This window comes from Oncorhynchus mykiss, chromosome 17, assembly GCF_057628025.1.
Source record: "Oncorhynchus mykiss isolate SJ-2025 chromosome 17, ASM5762802v1, whole genome shotgun sequence".
Taxonomy (NCBI): Eukaryota; Metazoa; Chordata; class Actinopteri; order Salmoniformes; family Salmonidae; genus Oncorhynchus; species Oncorhynchus mykiss.
This window is the reverse complement of record NC_143038.1, coordinates 11,395,784-11,423,386: the sequence shown is the minus strand read 5'-3', so window position 1 is coordinate 11,423,386 and position 27,603 is coordinate 11,395,784. Positions and strand designations below refer to the sequence as shown.

Here is a 27,603-nt window from a genome sequence, read left to right as displayed (position 1 = left end):
ATTGTGATACAATGAATTATAAGTGAAATAATCTGTCTGTAAACAATTGTCATGCACAAAGTAGATGTCCTAACTGACGAGTTTTAATGACTCCAACCTAAGTATGTATGTAAACTTCCGACTTCAACTGTACTTACTATGCCTGTGATATGTGGTTGTCCTACCTAGCTATCTTAAGATAAATGCACTTAACTGTAAGTCGCTCTGGATAAGAGCATTTGCTAAATGTATAAAATGTAAATGTTTGGTCTCTTACGGGTCAACTATCTTCGGTAACACCCACCACATAGGACACACAAACCCTGCCACAACACAAAACAGTGAGCAGAGACAAACACCTACCAACCACTGCACTAGTATCCCACATGTAACTCACAGCAAGTGTAATCTCGTTCCCAGAAACTTTGTGCAATGGACTGGGAACGAGGTTTCACCAAACTGCTTACATACAGTAGTGGCAAAAAAAGTATGTGAACCCTTGGGTTTATCTGGATTTCTCCATAAATTGGTCATAAAATTTGATCTGATCATCATCTAACAGACAAACAGTCTGCTTAAACTAATAACACACAAATTATTGTATTTTTATTGTCTATATTGAATACACCATTTAAACATTCACAGTGTAGGTTGGAAAAAGTATGTGAACCCCTAGGTTAATGACTTCTCCAAAAGCTAATTTGAGTTAGGAGTCAGCTAACCTAGAATTACAATCATTGAGATGAGATTGGAGATTAGAGCTGCCCTGCCCTATAAAAAACACTCCCAAAATTTGAGTTTGCTATTCACAAGAAGCATTGCCTGATGTGAACCATGCCTTGAAGAAAAGAGATCTCAGACGACCCAAGATGAAGATTTGTTGACTTGCATAAAGTTGGAAAGGGTTACAAAAGTATCTAAAAGCCTTGATGTTCATCAGTCCACGGTAAGACAAATTGTCTATAAATGGAGAAAGTTCAGCACTGTTGCTACTCTCCCTAGGAGTGGCCGTCCTGCAAAGATGACTGCAAGAGCAGAGCGCAGAATGCTCAACGAAGTTAAGAAGAATCCTAGAGTGTCAGCTAAAGACTTACAGAAATCTCTAGAACACGCTAACTTCTTTGTTGATGAGTCTACAATACCTAAAACACTAAACAAGAATGGTGTTCATGGGAAGAAGCCACCGCTGTCCAAAAAAAAACATTGCTGCAAGTCTGAAGTTTGCAAAAGAGCATATGGATGTTCCACAACGCTACTGGCAAAATATTTTGAGGACAGATTAAACTAAAGTTGAGTTGTTTGGAAGGAACACACAACACCATATGTGGAGAAAAAAAGGCACAGCACACTAACATCAAAACCTCATCCCAACTGTAAAGTATGGTGAAGGGAGCATCATGGTTTGAAGCTGCTTTGCTGCCTTAGGGCTTGGACAGCTTGCTATTATCGACGGAAGAATGAATTCCCAAGTTTATCAAGACACTTTGCAGTAGAATCTGTCCGCCAATTGTAGAATCTGTCCGCCAATTGAAGCTCAACAGAAGTTGGGTAATGCTACAGGACAACAACCCAAAACACAGAAGTAAATCAACAACAAAATGGCTTCAACAGAAGAAAATACGCCTTCTGGAGTGGCCCAGTCAGAGTCCTGACCTCAACCCGATTGAGATGCTGTAAGAGCGCGTTTCACAACTGAAACAGTTTTGTAAAGAGGAATGGTCCAAAATTCCTCCTGACCGTTGTGCAGGTCTGATCCGCAACTACCCTCTGTTTGGTTGAGGTTATTGCTGCCAATGGAGGTTCAACCAGTTATTATATCCAGAGGTTCACATACTTTTCCACCATGCACTGTGAATGTTTACACGGTGTGTTCAATAAAGACATGAGAACATACAATTGTTTGTGTGTTATTAGTTTAAGCAGACTGTGTTTTTCTATTGTTGTAACTTAGTTGAAGATCAGATCAAATTTGATGACCAATTTATGCAGAAGTACAGGTAATTCCAAAGGGTTCACATACTTTTTCTTGCCACTGTAGCCCTCTTCCCCCCCCCCCCCCCCCCCCCCCGACTAACCATTTATCATTGTCATGGAGTTTTTTTCATGATCAGCTCTATTGAACCCTGAATTGACAGGTTTGTTTATGTGGATATATGGTTGGTTGTGTGGATGTAAGGTTGGTTATGTGGATATAAGGTTGTTGCATTCTCTGATTTTGAGGTGTTTAATATAAAAAACCTTAGAAGTCCCTGTGCTAAATAAATTATTGTACTTATCTATTGATAAAATAACACATTGAAGTACATCCTCAAAGCTTGTCTTTTTATTAATTGGGTAGGCTACCAAAAGTCATTCATTATATTAAAGACAATGTCCCACTTATTTAACAGATTTTGACTTGGGACTTACCATGGCTAGTTTCTCCTGGTCCCACAGTGATCCTATGATGAAGGCAACAAGGTGTCCCTCCTCAAACCAACCCACTGACAGCTCAGGGCACAGCGTCAGGAAGTGACACACCTCATCCAAGTGGAGCGGACACTCCAGACACAGAGATGAAGAATGAGGAAGGCAGACAGACAACACAAGTCCATGACCAAGTACACACATAGTTGCTTAGTCTGAATCTCAGTTTGCTTACTTCCAACTACATACTTGGTGAAATGAATCCAAATCATGACTGACTGACTGTTTGATTGTCATGAATTTGGTTGGTATCCTAAGATTTATTCCCAAAATGTATATTAGCCTCATCTATAAAACTTGTAAAAGTAAACTTTATACGTCAAGTACCTCATCCTTAAATAGTCTACATTTGACAAGTCCAAAAAATGACATAGCATATTTTTTTCCCCAAAACATCAAATACACTTTTTAAAGACTAGGTACAAAGTTGTAAAGAAAAACGACGAGTATTGGGGTAAAAACAAGTTATACATTTGAGTAAGTTAAAAGTTGTTACCCTCTCTCTCGATCACACTGATTGCGTCCTCCGGCGTAGGCAACGGAACTCGCTGGCCGGGAGTGTGTGGCGACGCCAGCGCCTGGGGAGGTGGAACCCATGGGAGGGCACATTTGGAGACTAGATTTCAGGAAAGGCAGGGCACTGACTGTCGACATGGTGTCTGATCGAAGTTCCAAGCTCTTAAATCAAATAAAAATTGTGAACTTTCAATATCATTTCTATTTGGGAATTGAATGACTCTCTTCGATATCTGCTCCACTCAAGTGATCCAAGTGAAGAAGGGTTTGTGCGTAAAGTCTGAGGTTAATGTGGTGCGCGGTGTGTATTTATACATTTGGCTTTTAAGCGTTATTGGGCATAAACTAACAAACTGGATGACCAAATTCTGGGAGAATACCTGTCAACAACAAACATATTTACCCAGATTTATTGGGGATATTCGTCACTTGTGTTTGGAATTAGCCTCCTGTAAAGATACAAACTAATGGATCTAAAAGATTTTACTCTGTTACTCTGATTTTACTCTGTTACAGTTCATATAAGGGAATCAGTCAATTGAAATAAACTAATTAGGCCCTAATCTATGGATTTCACATGACTGGGAATACAGATATGCATATGTTGATCACAGATTTTTTTAAAAATTAAAGGTAGGGGTGTGGATCAGAAAACTAGTCTGTATCTGATGTGACCACCATTTGCCTCATGCAGTGTGACCGTTGATCAGGCTGTTGAATGTAGTCCCAATCCTCTTCAATGGCTGTGCGAAGTTGCTGGATATTAGCAGGAAGTGGAACACGCTGTCCTACTTGCCGATCCAGAGCATACCAAACATGCTCAATGGGTGACATATCTGGTGAGTATAGAGGCCATGGAAGAACTCTGACATTTTCAGCTTCCACATGAGGTGATGGCAGCGGATGAATGGCACGATAATGGGCCTCAGGATCTTGTCACGGTATTTCTGTGCATTCAAATTGCCATCGATAAAATGCAATTGTGTTTTTTTTAAATTTATTTTTATTTCACCTTTATTTAACCAGGTAGGCTAGTTGAGAACAAGTTCTCATTTGCAACTGCGACCTGGCCAAGATAAGGCATAGCAGTGTGAACAGACAACACAGAGTTACACATGGAGTAAACAATTAACAAGTCAATAACACAGTAGAAAAAAGGGGAGTCTATATATACATTGTGTGCAAAAGGCATGAGAAGGTAGGCAAATAATTACAATTATGCAGATTAACACTGGAGTGATAAATGATCAGATGGTTATGTAAAGGTAGAGATAGAGATATTGGTGTGCAAAAGAGCAGAAAAATAAATAAATAAAAACAGTATGGGGATGAGGTAGGTGAAAATGGGTGGGCTATTTACCAATAGACTATGTACAGCTGCAGCGATCGGTTAGCTGCTCAGATAGCAGATGTTTGAAGTTGGTGAGGGAGATAAAAGTCTCCAACTTCAGCGATTTTTGCAATTCGTTCCAATCACAGGCAGCAGAGAACTGGAACGAAAGGCGGCCAAATGAGGTGTTGGCTTTAGGGATGATCAGTGAGATACACCTGCTGGAGCGCGTGCTACGGATGGGTGTTGCCATCGTAACCAGTGAACTGAGATAAGGCGGAGCTTTACCTAGCATGGACTTGTAGATGACCTGGAGCCAGTGGGTCTGGCGACGAATATGTAGCGAGGGCCAGCCGACTAGAGCATACAAGTCGCAGTGGTGGGTGGTATAAGGTGCTTTAGTGACAAAACGGATGGCACTGTGATAAACTGCATCCAGTTTGCTGAGTAGAGTGTTGGAAGCAATTTTGTAGATGACATCGCCGAAGTCGAGGATCGGTAGGATAGTCAGTTTTACTAGGGTAAGTTTGGCGGCGTGAGTGAAGGAGGCTTTGTTGCGGAATAGAAAGCCGACTCTTGATTTGATTTTCGATTGGAGATGTTTGATATGGGTCTGGAAGGAGAGTTTAGAGTCTAGCCAGACACCTAGGTACTTATAGATGTCCACATATTCAAGGTCGGAACCATCCAGGGTGGTGATGCTGGTCAGGCGTGCGGGTGCAGGCAGCGAACGGTTGAAAAGCATGCATTTGGTTTTACTAGCGTTTAAGAGCAGTTGGAGGCCACGGAAGGAGTGCTGTATGGCATTGAAGCTCCTTTGGAGGTTAGATAGCACAGTGTCCAAGGACGGGCCGGAAGTATATAGAATGGTGTCGTCTGCGTAGAGGTGGATCAGGGAATCGCCCGCAGCATGAGAAACATCATTGATATATACAGAGAAAAGAGTCGGCCCGAGAATTGAACCCTGTGGCACCCCCATAGAGACTGCCAGAGGACCGGACAGCATGCCCTCCGATTTGACACACTGAACTCTGTCTGCAAAGTAATTGGTGAACCAGGCAAGGCAGTCATCCGAAAAACCGAGGCTACTGAGTCTGCCGATAAGAATACGGTGATTGACAGAGTCGAAAGCCTTGGCAAGGTCTATGAAGACGGCTGCACAGTACTGTCTTTTATCGATGGCGGTTATGATATCGTTTAGTACCTTGAGCGTGGCTGAGGTACACCCGTGACCGGCTCGGAAACCAGATTGCACAGCGGAGAAGGTATGGTGGGATTCAAGATGGTCAGTGATCTGTTTGTTGACTTGGCTTTCGAAGACCTTAGATAGGCAGGGCAGGATGGATATTGGTCTGTAACAGTTTGGGTCCAGGGTGTCGCCCCCTTTGAAGAGGGGGATGACTGCGGCAGCTTTCCAATCCTTGGGGATCTCAGACGATATGAAAGAGAGGTTGAACAGGCTGGTAATAGGGGTTGCGACAATGGCGGCGGATAGTTTCAGGAATAGAGGGTCCAGATTGTCAAGCCCAGCTGATTTGTACGGGTCCAGGTTTTGCAGCTCTTTCAGAACATCTGCTATCTGGATTTGGGTAAAGGAGAACCTGGAGAGGCTTGGGCGAGTAGCTGCGGGGGGGGGGGGGGGGGGGAGCTGTTGGACGAGGTTGGAGTAGCCAGGCGGAAGGCATGGCCAGCCGTTGAGAAATGCTTGTTGAAGTTTTCGATAATCATGGATTTATCGTGGTGACCGTGTTACCTAGCCTCAGTGCAGTGGGCAGCTGGGAGGAGGTGCTCTTGTTCTCCATGGACTTCACAGTGTCCCAAAACTTTTTGGAGTTGGAGCTACAGGATGCAAACTTCTGCCTGAAGAAGTTGGCTTTAGCTTTCCTGACTGACTGTGTGTATTGGTTCCGTTTGTTGTCTGTAGCTTATGCCTGCACATGCCATAACCCCACCGCCACCATGGTCACTCTGTTCACAACATTGACATCAGCAAATCGCTCGCCCACACAACGCTATACACATGGTCTGCGATCGTGAGGCCGATTGGACATACTGCCAGATTCTCTAAAATGCCGCTAGAGGTGGCTTATGGTAGAGAAACTAACATTCAATGATCAATTATCTGGTGGACATTCCTGCAGTCAGCATGCCAATTGCATGCTCCTTCAAAACCTGAGACATCTGTGGCATTGTGTTATGTGACAAACTGCACATTTCAGAGTGGCCTTTTATTGTCCCCTACAAATCATTGTGTTTAATCAGCTTCTTGATATGCCACACCTGTCAGTTGAATGAATTATCTTGGCAAAGGAGAAATACTCTCTAATAGGGATGTGAACAAATTTGTGAACAACATTTTTGAGAAACAAGCTTTTTGTGCATATGGAAAATGTCTGGGATCTTTTATTTCCGCTCATGACACATGGGACCAACACTTTACATGTTGTATTTATATTTTTGCTCAGTGTATAATTTCAAACATATGTGGAGAATATGCTGTGTGTAATTTTTAAAATGCGCATTTTATTTAAATGTTGATATCAACACCACTCTATCAGAATTTTCTTCATGGAATAGGTCTACTGGTGATTGTATTATAAATCCTATTGTTTGCTCTCATCTATTTACCAAACGTCATGTGACTCAAATAAGGGAACCTTTTCCATTGGGCATCAATTGTCTCGAGATTGTGGTTCATGTTTTTTTCCCCATGTAAGAGTTTGTTGATCATTATTTCAGTTTGCATGTATAGTTTATCCCCTGCTGGCAATACGTTGTTGACCAATGCGAAATTAGTCTTTTTTTTGTTTTTCTACCTGATAAATGCAGGTATTGAACAAGAGTTAGCCTCTGTATTTGTTGGAATCCCTTTTGCACAAAATAGAATAGGCTTCTCGCATTATATACATTTTTATAAATGAATATGCTTTGCCATTGTGCAGAAACGCGTATATTTGCGCTTGACAAATAAGACAAACGTCCTCATATGCCCCCCCCACGTTAGCCTACACAACACAACTACAGTGTCAGGCACGGTATGCACAAAATATGTTATTTTATGCCACAATCCTGTGTTAAAAACCATGGCTGTGTCTGCAATAAACCAATTTCAGCACTCGAACACTGACACCAAGTGGCGAAAATTGCTCCATTCATGCTTTTTGGTGAAGTGCGCGCATAGAATACATATTCAGGCCCGGGCTACAGACTTGTTGATGAAATTGGCGTCTTCTCTTCATTATGTTTGCATTTCTGTAATAAATTCTATAAAAAATACCATTATGATGGCTGTGATATTGAATTAACTTTATTGTCAATAGGCCGTGACTTGTCCTAAGTGGGACCCTAATTATATGAAATTGGCCACATTGCACCATACATTTGTATCATCATATAGCTAGCAGCACCTGACTATAAATACACCTGAATATAAAGAAAGAGGTGTTATAATAACTGTGTGATATAACTGTCTGCTGTCTCAGACTGAGTCAAACCCACGCTGTAATAAAAAAAACACCTTTGTCAATTTGACAGGCCCTAGACTCTTCTATGAGTGCGTTTACGCAGCGCGCGCCCTATCGACGTAAACACGTGCACTTCCATGGTTACAGGTTTCTCTTTTTTCTTCTCCACCATCCGTCTCCCTTTATCGCATTATTCCCTGACAACTGCAGCGATGGCGGAACCCGTGGCATCGGACGCAATAGCAACAGACGCAGCTCTTTCTCCGGCTGTAAGCCCGGGTTCGGAGCCTCCATCCATGGCGCTCTCTCCTTCTGCAGGCGGCTCCCAGCGGCTTCTTTTCTCCCACGATTTGGTGTCAGGTCGTTATCGCGACTTGGTCCGGTTCGGCCTAGTCAGAATGATACAAGGCGAGGAGGAGTTTGATTCAGACTCGGACCTCGACGATGGCGGAGGTAGAGACGGCGGAGGAGGTGGCTGTATCCCCTGTAACTCTGACACCGAGAGCAGTGTTGTGGACAGTCTGGCACCTCTGGGAAGGGGTTTTGTCCGGGTGCAGTGGTACCCAGAAGGAGGGAAGCAAGACATACGGGAAACAAAGGTAATTGTCTGCTAACGTTAGCTAACTAGCCACACAATATGTGTTCAACGCTGGAGGTAACATTAGTTAGCTAGCTTCAAGCACAAGGTGTGTTTTGCCGTTATTGACAGATAACGTTAGCTGGTTAAATTAATTAGTAACGTTACACCGCCACCGGTTTAGCATGCTATAACCGGCATTGCGAACGTTTTGTCCGCGCGCTTGTGTATTTGTTGCAATTACTGTACCTAGCTTCAGCATATTGCCCACATTTCTTGAAATGTCCAGTACAACTGGGTGTGACTTAGCAGGCTTGGCTAGCTAACTTTTTATTACTGATAGCTGGTATAACGATTAGCTAGTTTGTTAGTGTCATTGGCACATTGTTAGTTATACCCAAATAAATGACTTACTCCACAAACCAGTTTAGCTGACTGGCAGGTTTGCTAGGCTAACTTATTAGCTAATTAAACGAACATTGCTGATAAATTAGATAACCTGAGATGCAAACTAGCTTTCAGTAAATTAATCATTGACAACTTTTGTAGAAGAGGGAACACTTGCTAAAACTGCTGCTTAAACAATGAGAGAAAGAACTTTAACTGAATCATGTAAGGTGGTCTCTAGCTGATGCTGTATCTGACACTGACAGCTCAAACTAGCCATGACCCATCATCACATTAGAGGAGATTGCTGAGATTATATCACTGACGGAACAATGACCCAGATGTTTAACCGGATTTATAAACCTGAAGCATCTGGTTGACGTTTCCACTCACCACCAAATGTGATGAGCAGAAGCCCAGTTTCCGGCAGTGGGAGGAGATGGGATGAGACTTAATGCACATTTTGTAATCGATTAAGCATATTTGATCTCAATGCAGGTTTCTGTTCCCAAAAGAGACGGTTGTTTAGGAGTGCCAGGGCGAATTGAGTTATTGCACACGCGTAGGCCTTCTCTAACGGAATCTGTAAATACATGCTAGAATGCGTCAATAGGATCTCGCTAGCTCGTGCTGGGTTCTGCCCACCTCCTTGCTTGTTCTGCCCACTATTATTCATTTGCTACCATTGGAAACAGGCTGTGGTTTATCTTGGGTTAGTTATAAAAATCTTTGATTCTATGCTATCCCTCCACTACACGAGGAGTCAGTTTAATCAAAGATACTGATGGTGTAATGTTAGTTTTCCATTGACCAAAGGCAGTTTTAAAGTGGATAACATCCTGCATGACTGCCATTTTAAAGTGGATAGGTTTTGCTGACGTTTCATTTTTAATTAACAATAATACATCTATACAAAGCTATAAATGGTATTTATCCTTGCCTATGAATGCATTTCACATTAGCTACATAACTTAGTCGGAAGCGAATTGAGGCTATTGCCTAGTATATTCATTATCAAATCAGGTAGCCATAAAACTATGCTCCCAAAAATGTACACTCAATGTCTTATATGTGGTCTTAAGCATATTACATAAGGAAAGATAACCTATGCCATCACGTAAATAGGGTCCAATTGATTCACAACATGAATTCAAATATCCAATCCCACAAAGCCCATGCATAAAAGCTTTGTCGAGCCAGTATCATTACAAACCAAATAGAGAGAGATATTGACATAATGGGATTCAGTACTGCAGTAACAGGGAGCTCACTCCAGGGCCTTATGGAAAAGGGTCACACTGAGGGAGTGGAGCTGGGATGGGCTGGGCCTAGAAGATACTCACGGTGAACAGTGCAGGCAGGCCGTGCTGCTTTGTCCTCTGGGGTAAATGTGTAAAGTTCTAGCAATGGAGTCAGGGTCTGGAAGTCAGGACAAAGGTCTAGTCATGTATCTGTGGGGATAACAATGGGTCAGGGATGTTTACCTACACACACACAAACAAGGGTGACTGGGCTTTCTGTGACTTTGAATGATAGTCATGTTTTAGGCCTTAAACATTGCCTTCCGTGTGTGTTTTTGTCCATCCTTATCAGTTTGTGTGTTTGTCCAGCTTGATTCTTCTTCTCTGTGTGTATTCTTCTTCCCTGTGTGTGTGCGTCTGTTAGGCTGTCCATTAGGGTTGGGACCTCACGATACAATATTGCGACACTCGGGTGCCGATATATGTATATCGATCCTCATGGTTCTATATGTATTGCGATTTGTTGTTCCATATTGCTCAATCTATGTCTACTGCAGAGTGCCATGAGAACTAGTTTTGATCAGTCATAGAAATAAAGGTGCTGAAAACAAATTGGCTCCCTATTTAAAAAGAGATAATGACTGGAGTTTTGGTGCAGATGCAAAAATGATATTGTCTAAACAATATGATCTATCGTCTAATAATATCCCGATGTGTAACTGTATCGATTTGGTTTCCCCCATCACTACTGTCAGTGTGCGTCCTCTGTCCACCTACTGCTCAGATGGTGTTTCTTCAGTCACATGTTCTCTTGAGCAACTTAATTCATGACCAGGCCTCTTCCTGCAGTATGCAAAAATTGCGTATTTCCAAGAAAGTTTATCCTTTGACTGACTGCATTTTTTGCCTACCTTCCTCTGCTTTATACCCATTTTCACACTCTTTTGAGATAGGGGGATGCATCAATGTGTACGAAAAGTCATAACCTCAGCCCTAGTTTTGCATAGCCATGCATCCAAAACACGTTGTCACACCAACCTTTGGATGTCTGAAGAATTGTCTAGAATGGTGTGCAATTATTTTGTTGTTGTGGATTTTACATTTCAAGAACCTCCCCCCACGTGCTTGTGGAAGGGGTGCGGCGTTATGTTCGTCACTGTTTTGCGACTGGGTCGGACACATTTTGCAGAGTTGTTGCGTATGCTAGTTTGTAACATTGAAAACCTGGAGGGAAAAACTGAATTCTGTTTTGCCAGTGGTGTGCTCTATACATACAATCGAGTCATTGAAGGCACTACAACTCCTCTGCTTGATCACTACAAAAAAATATGTTATGACGTGTCTACTTACAGGCTATGGTAAAGGTTTAGTGTATCAAGTGTTGCCGATGGTCTCCGATTTATTGAAATTGAAAGTCACCACAAACACCGCATACATCAACCTATTTTGATGGGATTTTAATCAGCTATTCCCGACCACTGTTGTTCCTACGGCCCAAAACTAATTAAGTGGGCACCTTTTTTGAGCTCCGCCCAAGCAAGGGATTGGTTTGAGGTGTTGTGAGGTGTCACTGGTTTCCACCCCTTTGTAGCTACTTTCTGCCATTGACTTCAAGGCCTTCCTATTAGGGAAGCCTGGCTACCTGAATCCCCGATCCACCAGCCTCGGTCTCCCTCACTGATACTGCAGTTATTATTCCCCAAAGGTTTTTACCAATGGGGAGTTTATTCAGGATTTGAATGGCAGATATTTACTTCAAGACAGAGAAAGCGAACAACAAATAGTCTCGACAAATGGGTAGATAGGCCTATGGCTCAGTCTTGTGACATGTTGTCTCAACTACGGATGCACAATATACAGTGCCTTGCGAAAGTATTCGGCCCCCTTGAACTTTGCGACCTTTTGCCACATTTCAGGCTTCAAACATAAAGATATAAAACTGTATTTTTTTGTGAAGAATCAACAACAAGTGGGACGCAATCATGAAGTGGAACGACATTTATTGGATATTTCAAACTCTTAACAAATCAAAAACTGAAAAATTGGGCGTGCAAAATTATTCAGCCCCCTTAAGTTAATACTTTGTAGCGCCACCTTTTGCTGCGATTACAGCTGTAAGTCGCTTGGGGTATGTCTCTATCAGTTTTGCACATCGAGAGACTGACATTTTTTCCCATTCCTCCTTGCAAAACAGCTCGAGCTCAGTGAGGTTGGATGGAGAGCATTTGTGAACAGCAGTTTTCAGTTCTTTCCACAGATTCTCGATTGGATTCAGGTCTGGACTTTGACTTGGCCATTCTAACACCTGGATATGTTTATTTTTGAACCATTCCATTGTAGATTTTGCTTTATGTTTTGGATCATTGTCTTGTTGGAAGACAAATCTCTGTCCCAGTCTCAGGTCTTTTGCAGACTCCATCAGGTTTTCTTCCAGAATGGTCCTGTATTTGGCTCCATCCATCTTCCCATCAATTTTAACCATCTTCCCTGTCCCTGCTGAAGAAAAGCAGGCCCAAACCATGATGCTGCCACCACCATGTTTGACAGTGGGGATGGTGTGTTCAGGGTGATGAGCTGTGTTGCTTTTACGCCAAACATAACGTTTTGCATTGTTGCCTTTTTTTTGCATTGTTGTTCAATTTTGGTTTCATCTGACCAGAGTACCTTCTTCCACATGTTTGGTGTGTCTCCCAGGTGGCTTGTGGCAAACTTTAAACTACACTTTTTATGGATATCTTTAAGAAATGGCTTTCTTCTTGCCACTCTTCCATAAAGGCCAGATTTGTGCAATATACGACTGATTGTTGTCCTATGGACAGAGTCTCCCACCTCAGCTGTAGATCTCTGCAGTTCATCCAGAGTGATCATGGGCCTCTTGGCTGCATCTCTGATCAGTCTTCTCCTTGTATGAGCTGAAAGTTTAGAGGGACGGCCAGGTCTTGGTAGATTTGCAGTGGTCTGATACTCCTTCCATTTCAATATTATCGCTTGCACAGTGCTCCTTGGGATGTTTAAAGCTTGGGAAATATTTTTGTATCCAAATCCGGCTTTAAACTTCTTCACAACAGTATCTCGGACCTGCCTGGTGTGTTCCTTGTTCTTCATGATGCTCTCTGCGCTTTTAACGGACCTCTGAGACTATCACAGTGCAGGTGCATTTATACGGAGACTTGATTACACACAGGTGGATTGTATTTATCATCATTAGTCATTTAGGTCAACATTGGATCATTCAGAGATCCTCACTGAACTTCTGGAGAGAGTTTGCTGCACTGAAAGTAAAGGGGCTGAATAATTTTGCACGCCCAATTTTTCAGTTTTTGATTTGTTAAAAAAGTTTGAAATATCCAATAAATGTCGTTCCACTTCATGATTGTGTCCATATACAGTTTTATATATTTATGTTTGAAGCCTGAAATGTGGCAAAATGTCGCAAAGTTCAAGGGGGCCGAATACTTTCGCAAGGCACTGTATCGGAATTGGTCGATATTAGCTAAAAATGGCAACATCGGTATCGGCCCGATGTAAAAAAATCGGTCAAAGCTACCGTGCATACCTATATAACGTATGTACAGGACGCAATGAAGGCACGTAAAATTTTGCGCAACACAGCATTCCTAACCTAGCCCACAATGTCTGTTTGGATTGAGCAATCAACAAGTCGTGTAGTCATTTGAAAGAGTAAGACAATTTCAGCGAGACAACTCAAAGGTGAAATCCATTAAAGCCAATATAATGGAATTCATTGCCCTTACCAATCAACCGCTCTCTGTCGTGGGTGATGTTGGCTTTCACCGACTGGTCGAGCACCGGTACACACTATCAAGTGCGCTATTTTTCAGATGTTGCCCTACCGGAGTTGCATAGTAATAGCGTCACTGCTATTTGCTTCATAACATACATACTATGGAAGGCAGTTTGGGTCATTGCGTGTCAAAAAAGATACAGTAGCACTGTTAAAGCTGTACAAAAAAGTCTGCAAATACTGGCCACGAACAATGTGTTTACAATACCGCGTTGGTAATAAAGCTTTAATTTGTTCGACTGCAACTTCTGGGGTAGCTAGCTTTAGCTTGTTACCTAGCTAGCACTGAGACAATCAGCCTGAAAACAATGACCAGTAGAAACTGCAGTCATTTTCATTATTCTTAGCAATGATTTAGGAATACTTGTAAGTATTGTTGTTCACCTATTGAAATTTAACTTCAGTTAATAAAAATAAATAGCTGGCCAGCTACTTAACCCTGTTGCCCAAAGCTAACGTTATAAGCAGCCAGCGAGCTTTATCTGGCTAGTGAGGCTCCACCGGGTTATGTGTTGTGAAGCTAGCCACTATAAGGATTAGTCACAATAGTGGAATTTGCGGTTTGCCTTCAAAATAAAAGTATGTCATTGACAGTGATGCAAATGAATACAAATAGAATTATGCCATACTTTTATTTTGAAGGCTAGCCGCAAAGTCGACTTGTGGCTAATCCTTATTGTGGCTAGCTTCACATAGATGGGTCTGACCACCATAATCAAATAAGAACTGTCTTATAAAGTAGGGTTATTTTGGTTGACACCTAGCGATATAGTTAGCTAGTTAACTATATAGCTACTGAAACAGATGTCGTTTTGCTATGTTTTTGGGGAAGAACATTGTTTGCATCCATTAGCTAGCCAGCTTTTTTTTATGACCAGCACTGTAGGTGTGCGAGACAACTTTACCAGCATCATAGCATACGTATCGATGAATCGTTGTGACTCATGAAATACGAGTGATAGTGTAATAACTACGTAAAACATTTATGAATGCGTTAAATTATTATGTGAGGTGCAGTCATATTCAGGTCCTGATTGGTCAAATAGTGTTGTGTGTCAAAGGTTGTGTGTGTCAAACAACAGCCTGGATTCGAACCAGGGACTGTAGTGACGCCTCTCGCCATGAGATACAGTGCCTTAGACTGCTGCGTCTGTGTGTGTGTGTGTGTGTGTGTGTGAAGCATTCTAGTACAGTTAAATAGTTAAAAGGCTGCTAAAATTGTAATTATTGGTTATCATTATCAGGGTTTTTTTGGCAAGTAAAATATTGTATATCGGTATCGGCCAAAAATGTCATATCTGTGCATCATTAGTCTCAACGTGACATATGCGTCCGTGAGCTAAAGTTGAACTAATTCCCTCTCGTATTCAGTTCCTCGCAGACATACTCGGAGATAGCGTAGTAGAAAAATAAGTGTCCTGTGGGGTGCCAAGCTTGCATTTCCCACTGTTACCTCTGTAGTTTATTTTTCTTCAGATGGAATCATATTACTCTTAATCAAGTTTCCCCGTGGAAACTTATTTAGATGCACGCTGCCGCCTCAACAACGGCAGACTGACACTATTTTATCTGCACTGTAATGAGCTACGCTGCTTTTTTCCTATGAAATCCTAATGACATCTCCAAAAGGAGAGTATTGTATGATTGGTCTCAGTTTCTTCCACTGGTGTGGCACTGTTTCAATTAGAGGTTGACCGATTAATCGCCTTGGGCGATTTTCAAGTAATCAGCCTTTTTGCACGCTGATTATGGCCGATTATATTGCAATCCACGAGGATTGCAGCATCAAAAGGACCTTGTGGCTGCAAGGATCCAAGGTAAGTTGCAAGCTAGCATTAAACTTATCTAATAAAACACAATCAATCTTCACATAATCACTAGGTAACTACTACACAGGGTTGTTGATACTAGGTTAACTAGCTTGTCCTGCGTTGCATATAATCAATGTGGTGCCTGTTAATTTATCATCGAATCACATCCTACTTTAACTTGATGATTTAACAAAAGCGCATTTGCGAAAAAATCACAATCGTTGCACGAATGTACCTAACCATAAACATCAATGCCTTTCTTAAAATCAATGCACCGAAGTATATATTTTTTAAACCTGCATATTTAGTTCAAATAAATGCATGGTACCAGGCAATATTAACTAGGGAAATTGTGTCACTTCTCTTGCGTTCATTGCAAGCAGAGTCCGGGTATGTGCAGCAGTTTGGGCCGCCTGGCTCGTTGCGAACTGTGTGAAGACCATTTCTTCCTAACAAAGACCGTACTAATTTGCCAGAATTTTACATAATTATGACAACATTGAAGGATGTGCAATGTAACAGTAGTATTTAGACTTAGGGTTGCCGCCCGTTGGATAAAATACAGAACGGTTCCGTATTTCACTGAAAGAATAAACGTTTTGTTTTCGAAATTATAGTTTCCCGGATTTGATCATATTAATGATCAACGGCTCGTATTTCTGTGTTTATTATAATTAAGTATATGAAAGAGCAGTGGTAGGCAGCAGCAGGCTGGTAAGCATTCATTCAAACAGCAGCTCTTAGCAGTGCTGGGATGCACAGGGCTGTTTATGGCTTCCAGATTAGGCTGGCAATAAAGTAACTTTAAGAACATGTAATAGTCAAAAATATATGAAATATAAATGGTATAGAGAGAAATAGTCCTATAATTCCTAAAATAACTACAACCTAAAACTTCTTAACTGGGAATATTGAGGAACCAATATATATATATATATATATATATTCCCAGAGGAACCACCAGCTTTCATATGTTCTCATGTTCTGAGCAATAAACTTAAACGTTAGCTTTTTTACATGGCACATATTGCACTTTTACTTCTCCAACACTGTGTTTTTGCATTATTTAAACCAAATTGAACATGTTTCATTATTCATTTGAGACTAAATTGAAAGGGATAACGAATCCCGTTTGTGTCGTCCGTTTAGGGAAAGTACCTGTGTAATTGTGCACCCAGCTCACCTAGGTGCTTCGCTTTATCACATTTGACATTGTCCGTAAGCTTGAGTTAATTTGCACACAACAAAAAGAAAAATCACACAATGATGGAAAGACCTGTGTGTTGTCCTTGTTAATGCTGACAGAAAAGAGCTCCAACTTCATAATCATAGCCTCAATTTTGTCCTGCACATTGAATATAGTTGCGGCGCGTCCCTGTAATCCTGGATTCAGATCATTCAGGCGAGAAAAAATGTCACCCAGATAGGCCAGTCACGTGAGAAACTCATCATGCAAGCGGTCAGACAAGTGAAAATTATGATCAGTAAAGAAAACTTTAAGCTCGTCTCTCAATTTTAAAAAACGTGTCAATACTTTGCCCCTTGATAACCAGCGCACTTCTGTATGTTGTAAAAGCATTACTTGGTCACTGCCCATATCATTGCATAATGCAGAACATACACGAGAGTTCAGGGGCCTTGCTTTAACAAAGTTAAGCATTTTCACTGTAGTGTTCTAAACATTTTTCAAGCTGTCAGGCATTCTCTTGGCTGCAAGAGCCTCTCGGTGGATGCTGCAGTGTACCCAAGTGGCGTCAGGAGCAAATACTTGCACGCGCGTTACCACTCCACTGTCTCTCTGTCATGACTTTTGCACCATCAGTACAGATACCAACACATCTTGACCACCAAAGTCCATTTGATGTCACAAAGCTGTCCAGTACTTTGCAAATATCCTCTCATGTCCTGGTTTCCAGTGGTTTGCAGAAGAGGATGTCTTCCTTAATTGACCCCCCATAAACGTAACGGGCATATCAGGAGCTGTGCCAGGACCGCCACGCCTGTTGACTCATCCAGCTGTAACGCATATAATTTACTGGCTTGTATGCGAAGCAGTAATTGTTTCAAAACATCTCCTGCCATGTCACTGATGCATCGTGAAGCAGTATTGTTTGATGAAGGCATTGTCTGTATAGTTTATTTTTGGCCTTTCCCCCCAGCATTGTCCCAGACAGATCCGCGGCAGCAGGAAGAATAAAGTCCTCCACAGTAGTATGGGGCTTGCCTGTCCTAGCCACTCAGTAGGTCACCATATATGACTCTTCCAGCCCCTTCTTATTAATGGTATATGTTGCTTTTATACATGTCTTACTACTCAAAAGCCGTCTTTATTATTGCTCAAAAAACTCCTGTGGCTTATTTTTCAAATGGTCATGTTTCGTTTCTAAATGTCTGCGCGAGAGTGAAGGTTAATGTGATTGGATGTTAATTATTTGACTAGGCTACCTGTATTTGACATTGTGTTGTTATTTTGCTGAAGACTAGATGGTTTAATGTTATTTTTGGCAGTGAAACGAGGCTACTCAGGCGAGGGGTAAAAAAAAACTCACCCAAATGTATAGCCTCGTTGGAAAATATAAATATACTGTTTGAAAATGTGAAGAATTTGGAGTACCCCCGACGGCATTGCGCGTACCCCAGTTTGAGAATACCTGATCTAGGGCAAGGACACTCTCTGTGATGGTTTTGTTTTCCCCTATAGTGATCTCTCCATCCAACCTGATTGGAAAGGAAGGTGCTTTGCTACTTCTATCAGAGGTGGACTTCTAACCAATGTTTTGACCTTGCTTTCTTCAAGACTTATGAGTGAAATTATTTTAATGAGGCTCAGTTGATTAGAATGTATAGCTACCCCTTTTTAAAATGTTTGGATAGGAAGGGGCTTGGCACTCACAAAGGTGGGCTACAGTCACATTATAAACTGTACGAAGAACCCCATGTTTCAACCTTGCTGTCTTCAAGACTTATGTGTGAAAAGCTGTTTATATCGGGCTCGGTTAAATGGAATAACCACTAACTGGCACTGCCCCCTGAATAGCAATAGTTACATTGCTAGCCTAGCAAGGACTGAAAATAGTGCCTCTTGACTATAAAGGACATTGTCTCGTCCCTCAATGAGGATAAGGGGCCTATTGAAGGACTTTTACAGGGTTCATGCTGTGGAAGCCTGTGGCTGCCTTCAATTCAGTACAGTGAAAGTGAGCGCACAGCGGTATTGCTAGAACACTAGCTAACTCAGCCCCTTTGCTGCAGTACACTGTCTAGTACACTGTCTTCCTATGATAGGCTATCCAAGGCTATCACTGCAGCAGGTAGCTGACAGTGGAACGCAGGGCGTGGTACTGTGGTGGGGCGATGGTTTCCCTCCCACCCTCTTATCCCTTATTCAAGGCTGGGCTTGGAGACCGATCTGTCAGACTGAGGGGGCCTGAGGTGACCGTGACGCCCAGGCCAGGGGCTCCTCCCTGGGGGGATGGCGTTGGCCCTGGGGGTGGAGGAGAAGTGGAGTGTGGCGTAATGCTGGTAATGACGATGGGTTCAGAGAGGGATGACGAGAGAAAGAGAGGGATGGAAAGTGTAAGGGGAGGGAGATGGAAAGAGAACGAGGGGTAATGAGAGGGGGCACGAGGGAGAGATACAGCGAGGGGAGGGAAAGAAGAAGAGATGGGCTTGATCTGGGCAGATGGTTGCTATGCTAATGAAGAGCTTTTTGTCCTTAAGTTTTAAGGGCCCCCCTTCGGGCCCATTGGTTCTTTTTTTCCTTTTCCCTTTTTTATTTTACCAGGCTCTATTTATAGTGTTTTTTCTTGTTGCAGGCAGTTACAGTTATAGGCCTAACCCCTTAGTTTGCTGAATAGGCCAATATCTATATTTTTTTTTTACATACCGACTTGGGAGTATTTGGTCTCTTTTTATTGTCCTGAAGGTAGTGCGGTACTTTCAGGATGCAGTTTAAAGGTATTTCTACGGCTAATCTATGCTAGGCTAAAATGCTGCTTATCAGCATTGACCAGTATTGTTCTTTATTTGTTTGCAAAGCGCTGACTCTGGTTTATCCAGGGTAATGAGTGAGCATTCCGTCACATAACGGCAGGTGTTGGGCACTGGAATGTAAATAATGGTGTGATATACATTAGGTATCACCACACGACTAGCTGAAAAGGCATTAGCGGTATGCTTTTTAGAGGCTCGTAAGCAGCAGCACAGCAATGATAAGTTGAACAAGGCTCATGCTTTGATTTTCTGACCTCGTCTCTCCCGCTCTGTCCCCTCTGGAGAACATGATGTCATACATAAGCCTTGGTCCTATTTGTCACCTTTTTGCCCCGTCACCCACCCCGGTCTCATTTGCTGCTTTATTGGGCTGGCCTGTCTGCTAGTGATCTATGGGAAGTTGGAAGGATCCATCTCAGTGATGGGTTTGGGGAGGGTGCTTTACTCGCTGCCTTGCCTGCACGGTGAATCCCATCCTTCATCCTGGCCTGCCCTATCCCTCTCCGCAAGAGCTCTGGGATCACTTCGCTGGCCAAGACCAGAGTTTTCCCACACTTGGTCCTGGTGGCCCCACCTGGGTGCGCGTTTAGGTTTTTGCCTTCGCACTACACAGCTGATTCATATAACCAACTCATCAAGCTTTGATTATTTGAATCCGCTGTGTAGTGCAAGGGCAAAAACCAAAATGTGAAACCGGGGGAGGCGGGGGACGAACCCTGGCCTATACAGTTGATGCCTTGTAATCCAGCGAGTTGACTGCAGTTAACATGCCCAGTCACTCCATGTGCTGATAACAGTAGCTAGCTAACCTTCTCCAATCATAGAGACATCAACCATCTTGTCATTATTAGGTTATTAATTATCTAGCCAACTTATTAGCATGGTGCTTGAATAATTGCCATTAGCGGTTAGCCATTCCCTACTGAGGAGGCTTAAGATATCACAAATTAGGGTATCTGTATTTAGACATCGGATGATCCTAATTGACTTACAGTTAAGACTAAACGACTGACACCACCGTGATGTTAGGCCATTCTCCTCACATGTTAATTGACATGTCTTCATGATGTTTGTTTTGACACAATTAGCATTAGCATCGCAGTCATTAGCCACATTTAGCGAACTGAGGGTCTTTGCTACTATGTAGCTTTTTCGTTACTAGCCTCATTGCTAATTAGTAATCTGGTTCTAGTCCTGTAGTGCTCAGAGAATAGGCTAAACTGCAGGTCCTGTGGTTGACTATTAATGAAGTAATCTGGGACACATTGCCACTGCCAAGTAGCCTCCGTGTTCGAAGGGAGTGCATGAGCTTGAGTAATGTTGAGCAGGTGCCAGGGCCTTAGCGTAGAGAGTGGAGACACACACACACACACACGTCACACATTCACAAGCAGCCAGAACAAGGGATCATCAGCAGAGGGAGAGAAAGTGACAGGTCTGGAAGGTGAAGAGGCCCTGCAGCAGGTGGATGCGAGGTTAGATTAGAAAAGAAGAGAAGCAGCGAAGTCATCTTGGATCCATCCTTCCCTATAGTCTAGGGGTCGAGAGAATGGCTTCGTTAACTCACTACAAAGATGTGAAATGATAAGCTGTCCTCCCGCCCTTCTCCTATCCCTCTTCCCCTCCTCCCTGTCCCTGTGGAGTACTGTGCTGGAGAATGCAGAGCAGTGATGTAATGTGGAAGGGTTGTTGTCAACCACACCCCTCCTTAGATTATGTATCTGATGCTCACTCTCTCCCGGTCTCGTTCTCTCGACCTCTCTCTTGCGCTCTCTCTCAAAATTCTATTTAAAGGGCTTTATTGGCATAGGAAAAATATTGCCAAAGCAAGTGAAATAGATAATAAACTAAAGTGAAATAAACAATAACAAATGAACAGTAAAAATTACACTCACAACAGATCCAAATGAATAAAGTCATTTGAAATGTCATGATGTCTAAATACAGTGTTGTAATAATGATGTGCAAATAGTTGAAGTACATAAGGGAAAATAAATTTAGGTTGTATTTACAATGGTGTTTGTTCTTCACTGGTTGCCCTTTTCTTGTGGCAACAGGTCACACATCTTGCTGCTGTATTTTAACCAGCTTGCTTAGAGGGTTTTTCTCCAGGTTCATCTCTCTGTAGGTGATGGCTTTGTTATGGAAGGTTTGGGGATCGCTTCCTTTTAGGTGGTTGTAGAATAACGGCTTTTTTCTGGATTTTGAAAATTAGCGGGTATCGGCCTAATTCTGCTCTGCATGCATGATTTGGTGTTTTACGTTGTAAACTTAGAATATTTTTGCAGAATTCTGCATGCAGTCTCAATTTGGTGTTTTGTGAATTCTTTGTTGGTGAGCTCACAACAGCAATGGGTTCTGTAACTGATTCAAGTATTTTTAGCCACATCCTAATTGGAATATCAAATTTTATTTTCCTTTTGATGGCATAGAAGTCCCTTCTTGCCTTGTCTCTCAGTTCATTCACAGCTTTGTGGAAGTTACCTGTGGTGCTGATGTTTAGGCCAAGGTATGTATAGTTTGTGTGCTGTAGGGCAACGGTGTCTAGATGGAATTTGTATTCGTGGTCCTGGCAACTGGACCTTTTTTGGAACACCATTATTTTGGTCTTACTGAGATTTACTGTCAGGGCCCAGTCTGACAATCTGTGCAGAAGATCTAGGTGCTGCTGTAGGTCCTCCTTTGTTGGGGACAGAAGCACCAGATCATCAGCAAATAGACATTTGACTTCAGATTCTATAAACAGCGCTAAGCGCCGTGACGCAAGCGCCGTGACGCAAGCGCTAAGCGCCGTGATGCAAGCGCCGTGACGCAAGCTCTGTGAAGCAAGCGCCGTGAAGCAAGTGCTAAGCGCTGTGAAGCAAGCAAGCGCTAAGCGCCGTGAAGCAAGCGCTAAGCGCCGTGAAGCAAGCGCTAAGCGCCGTGAAGCAAGCGCTAAGCGCTGTGAAGGGCTGCTGGCAAAAGCAGTAAAGTTTGAATGAATGCTTACAAGCCTGCAGCTGCCTACTACCACTGTCAGACTGCTCTATCAAATCATGGACTTAATTATAATATAAGCGCCGTGACGCAAGCGCTAAGCGCTGTGACGCAAGCGCTGTGACGCTAAGCGCTGTGACGCAAGCGCTGTGACGCAAGCGCTGTGACGCAAGCGCTGTGACGCAAGCGCTGTGACGCAAGCGCTGTGACGCAAGCGCTGTGACGCAAGCGCTAAGCGCTGTGACGCAAGCGCTAAGCGCTGTGACGCAAGCGCTAAGCGCTGTGACGCAAGCGCTAAGCGCTGTGACGCAAGCGCTGTGACGCAAGCGCTGTGACGCAAGCGCTGTGACGCAAGCGCTGTGACGCAAGCGCTGTGAAGCAAGCGCTGTGAAGCAAGCGCTGTGAAGCAAGCGCTGTGAAGCAAGCGCTAAGCGCTGTGAAGCAAGCGCTAAGCGCTGTGAAGCAAGCGCTGTGAAGCAAGCGCTGTGAAGCAAGCGCTAAGCGCTGTGAAGCAAGCGCTGTGAAGGGCTGCTGGCAAAAGCAGTAAAGTTTGAATGAATGCTTACAAGCCTGCAGCTGCCTACTACCACTGTCAGACTGCTCTATCAAATCATGGACTTAATTATAATATAAGCGCCGTGACGCAAGCGCTAAGCGCTGTGACGCAAGCGCTGTGACGCAAGCGCTGTGACGCAAGCGCTAAGCGCTGTGACGCAAGCGCTAAGCGCTGTGACGCAAGCGCTGTGACGCAAGCGCTAAGCGCTGTGACGCAAGCGCTAAGCGCTGTGACGCAAGCGCTAAGCGCTGTGACGCAAGCGCTGTGACGCAAGCGCTAAGCGCTGTGACGCAAGCGCTAAGCGCTGTGACGCAAGCGCTGTGACGCAAGCGCTAAGCGCTGTGAAGCAAGCGCTAAGCGCTGTGAAGCAAGCGCTGTGAAGGGCTGCTGGCAAAAGCAGTAAAGTTTGAATGAATGCTTACAGGCCTACAGCTGCCTACTACCACTGTCAGACTGCTCTATCAAATCATGGACTTAATTATAATATAAGCGCCGTGACGCAAGCGCCGTGACGCAAGCTCTGTGAAGCAAGCGCCGTGAAGCAAGTGCTAAGCGCTGTGAAGCAAGCAAGCGCTAAGCGCCGTGAAGCAAGCGCTAAGCGCCGTGAAGCAAGCGCTAAGCGCCGTGAAGCAAGCGCTAAGCGCCGTGAAGCAAGCGCTAAGCGCCGTGAAGCAAGCGCTAAGCGCTGTGAAGGGCTGCTGGCAAAAGCAGTAAAGTTTGAATGAATGCTTACAAGCCTGCAGCTGCCTACTACCACTGTCAGACTGCTCTATCAAATCATGGACTTAATTATAATATAATAAACACAGAAATAAAAGCCGTTGGTCAGTAATATGGTAAAATCCGGAAACTATCATTTTGATACTTTCCGTATTTAATCGAACAGTTGGCAACCATAAGTCTAAATATTGCTGTTACATTGCACAACCTTCAATGTTATGTCATAATTATGTAAAATTCTGACAAATTAGTTCGCAATGAGCCAGGTGGCCCAAACTGCTGCATTTACCCTGACTCTGCATGCAGTGAACGCAAGAGAAGTGACACAATTTCCCTAGTTAATATTGCCTGCTAACATGAATTTCTTAACAAAATATGCAGGTTTAAAAAATTTTACTTCTCTGCATTGATTTTACGAAAGGCATTGCTGTTTATGGTTAGGTACATTCGTGCAACGATTGTGCTTTTTCTCGCGGATATGCTTTTGTTAAATCATCCCCTGTTTGGCAAAGTAGGATGTGATTCGATGATAAATTAACAGGCACCACATTGATTATATGCAACGCAGGACAAGCTAGTTAACCTAGTATCAACAACCATGTGTAGTAGTTATCTAGTGATTATGTGAAGATTGATTGTGTTTTATTAGATACGTTTAATGCTAGCTTGCAACTTACCTTGGATCCTTGCTGCACTCGTGTAACAGGTGGTCAGCCTGCCACGCAGTTTTCTCGTGCAATGCAATGTAATCGGCCATAATCGGCAAAAAATCCCAATTACCGATTGTTAAGAAAAGCTAATCATGCCGATTTAATCGGCCGACCTCTAGATTGTATTTTGTCCTGTAGTTCATTCTCTCTCTGCCTCGCTCGCTCTCTCTGCCTCTGTGTGTGGTAGATGTGTGCACTGGCGACTTGTGAAGAAAGGCCGGCTGTCTACAGCCTCTCCCTCTGCTGTATTGACACCTCGGTCGGGGAGACAGGCTGGTTCTGTGTCTGGCTTTCTTTCTCTGTTGTTTTTTCCCTCCCCCTCTCTTTCCTCTTTCCTCTTTCCTCTCCCCCAGGAGAACGGGTGTAAAGGCCTAGAACATTACCACACAGCCCCTCTAATGGAGCTGTGTGGTTCTCACTGTCTTGATCCATGGACCGCCAGCTCTGTCAGACATGGCTGGTCTGCTGGAGATGGAGGAGGGAAATGTAGGGAGGTGTGTGTAGGATGGTTTTGTGTGTATGTGTCGTACATGGCCCTGGTGTGTGTGTGTGTGTGAGTGAGACAGAGGGAGAGTGAATCTAGTATGAGATAAATATTTGATCTTTATCATTTTAGGTATGAACATGCTGTATGTGAATGGAGAGCAGGCGTGGCCCAAGGCTGCTCTCTCGCTCTGTCTCTCTCTGTCTCATTTTTCCCCCTCCATCCTTCCTCCTGCACCCCACCTGGAGAGTGTGACTCGTGTAAATGAGCCCAGGAAGACAAAACCAGTACTGTTGTACTAGTGATCTGCATCTTTCCCTTTCAAGACGATTTGATATGCATCTATACATGGGCTCCGATATGATACTGGAACAAAAAACATTTTGGTTTGAAAGGATTTGGTTTGATTAGAGGAACGTTCAATGCGATACGATTCGATGCACTAACAGTTGTTGCATAAATTACATTTAATTTTCCATTCTAAATTCAAATATGCTGCTGATGGAGCTCGTGAGCTGGATCTGTCTGAGCGGACTTCTCTCTCTCTCTTTAAGTTAATCTGAAATTACCATCACCCACAAAGGAATGTCATTTTTGCAGGTTCCGTGTTTGAGCTAGTAATAATAAACTCAGCAAAAAAAGAAATGTCCTCTCACTGTCAACTGTTTATTTTCAGCAAACTTAACGTGTAAATAGTTGTATGAACATAAGATTCAACAACTGAGACAAACTGAACAAGTTCCACAGACATGTAACTAACATAAATGGAGTAATGTGTCCCTAAACAAAGTGGGGGGGAGGAGGGGGGGGGGGGTCAAAATCTAAAGTAACAGTCAGTATCTGGTGTGGCCACCAGCTGCATTAAGTACTGCAGTGCATCTCCTCCTCATGGACTGCACCAGATTTGCCAGTTCTTGCTGTGAGATGTTACCCCACTTTTCCACCAAGGCACCTGCAAGTTCCCGGACATTTCTGGGGGAAATGGCCCTAGCCCTCACCCTCCGATCCAACAGGTCCCAGACGTGGTCAATGGGATTGGGATCTGGGCTCTTCGCTGGCCATGGTAGAACACTGACATTCCTGTCTTGCAGGAAATCACGCACAGAACGAGAAGTATGGCTGGTGGCATTGTCATGCTGGAGGGTCATGTCAGGATGAGCCTGCAGGAAGGGTACCACGTGAGAGAGAAGGATGTCTTCCCTGTAACGCACAGTGTTGAGATTGCCTGCAATGACAACAAGCTCAGTCCGATGATGCTGTGACACACCGCCCCAGACCATGACGGACCCTCCACCTCCAAATCGATCCCGCTCCAGAGTACAGGCCTCAGTGTAGTGCTCATTCCTTCGACGATAAACTCAAATCTGACCTTCACCCCCGGTGAGACACAACTGCGACTCGTTAGTGAAGAGCACTTTTTGCCAGTCTTGTCTGGTCCAGTGACGGTGGGTTTGTGCCCATAGGCAACGTTGTTGCCAGTGATGTCTGGTGAGGACCAGCCTTACAACAGGCCTACAAGCCCTCAGTCCAGCCTCTCTCAGCCTATTGCGGACAGTCTGAGCACTGATGTAGGGATTGTGTTCCTTGTGTAACTCAAGCAGTTGTTGTTGCCATCCTGTACCTGTCCCGCAGGTGTGATGTTCGGATGTACCGATCCTGTGCAGGTGTTGTTACACATGGTCTGCCACTGCTAGGACGATCAGCTGTCCGTCCTGTCTCCCTGTAGCGCTATCTTAGTCGTCTCACAGTACAGACATTGCAATTTATTGCCCGGGCCACATCTGCAGTTCTCATGTCTCCTTGTAGCATGCCTAAGGCATGTTCAAGCAGATGAGCAGGGCTTCTTTCCTTTGGTGTTTTTCAGAGTCAGTAGAAAGGCCTCTTTAGTGTCCAAAGTTTTCAGAACTGTGACCTTAATTGCCTACCGTCTGTCTGTAAGCTGTTAGTGTCTTAATGACCGTTCCACAGGTGCATGTTCTTTAATTGTTTATGGGTCAATAAACAAGCATGGAAAACGGTGTTTAAACCCTTTACAATAAAGATCTGAAGTTATTTGGATTTTCACAAATTATCTTTGAAAGACAGTGTCATGAAAAATGGCCGTTTCTTTTTTTGCTGAGTTCAGTAGAACAATACCCACCAAGAACTTTGAGAGACTTGCGAGAGACTCGATATTTTTATATCAACATTTTATTTATAAAACAAAAATGCAAAATCAAATGGTTTCGACCAGGTTTTCCCAAACTGGGGTACGCAAAATAAAAACGTGATTCACCAAAAAAAAGAAAGGATAGTTGGACTAATTCCCTATCGTATTCAGTTCCTCGCAAACGTACTCGGAGATGGCTTGGTAGAAAAAGATGAAATCATATTTCTCTTAATCAAGTTTTCCTGTGGAAACTTATTTAGATACATGCTGTCGCCTCAACAACGGCAGACTGACACTTATCTGCACTGTAATGAGCTACTCCGCAGTTTCCCAATGAAATCTCCAGTTTCCCAATGAATGATCTCCAAAATCAACTCAAAGTGTTTTTGTCACGTGCGCCGAATACAACCTTAGTGAAATGCTTACTTACAAGCTCTAA

General features: G+C 43.4%; 1 protein-coding gene across 1 annotated transcript in view; it reads left to right on the top strand.

Annotated features, from left to right (window-relative positions):
* The first annotated feature begins 7,874 nt into the window (after positions 1-7,874).
* LOC110495137 ((E3-independent) E2 ubiquitin-conjugating enzyme UBE2O-like) overlaps positions 7,875-27,603 on the top strand; it is a 52,483-nt gene continuing 32,754 nt past the window's right edge. The window contains exon 1 of the mRNA XM_036949673.2: positions 7,875-8,354. Coding sequence (XP_036805568.2) covers positions 7,893-8,354 — 462 coding nt within the window. The 5' untranslated portion in view covers positions 7,875-7,892. The remainder of the gene's footprint in view (positions 8,355-27,603) is intronic.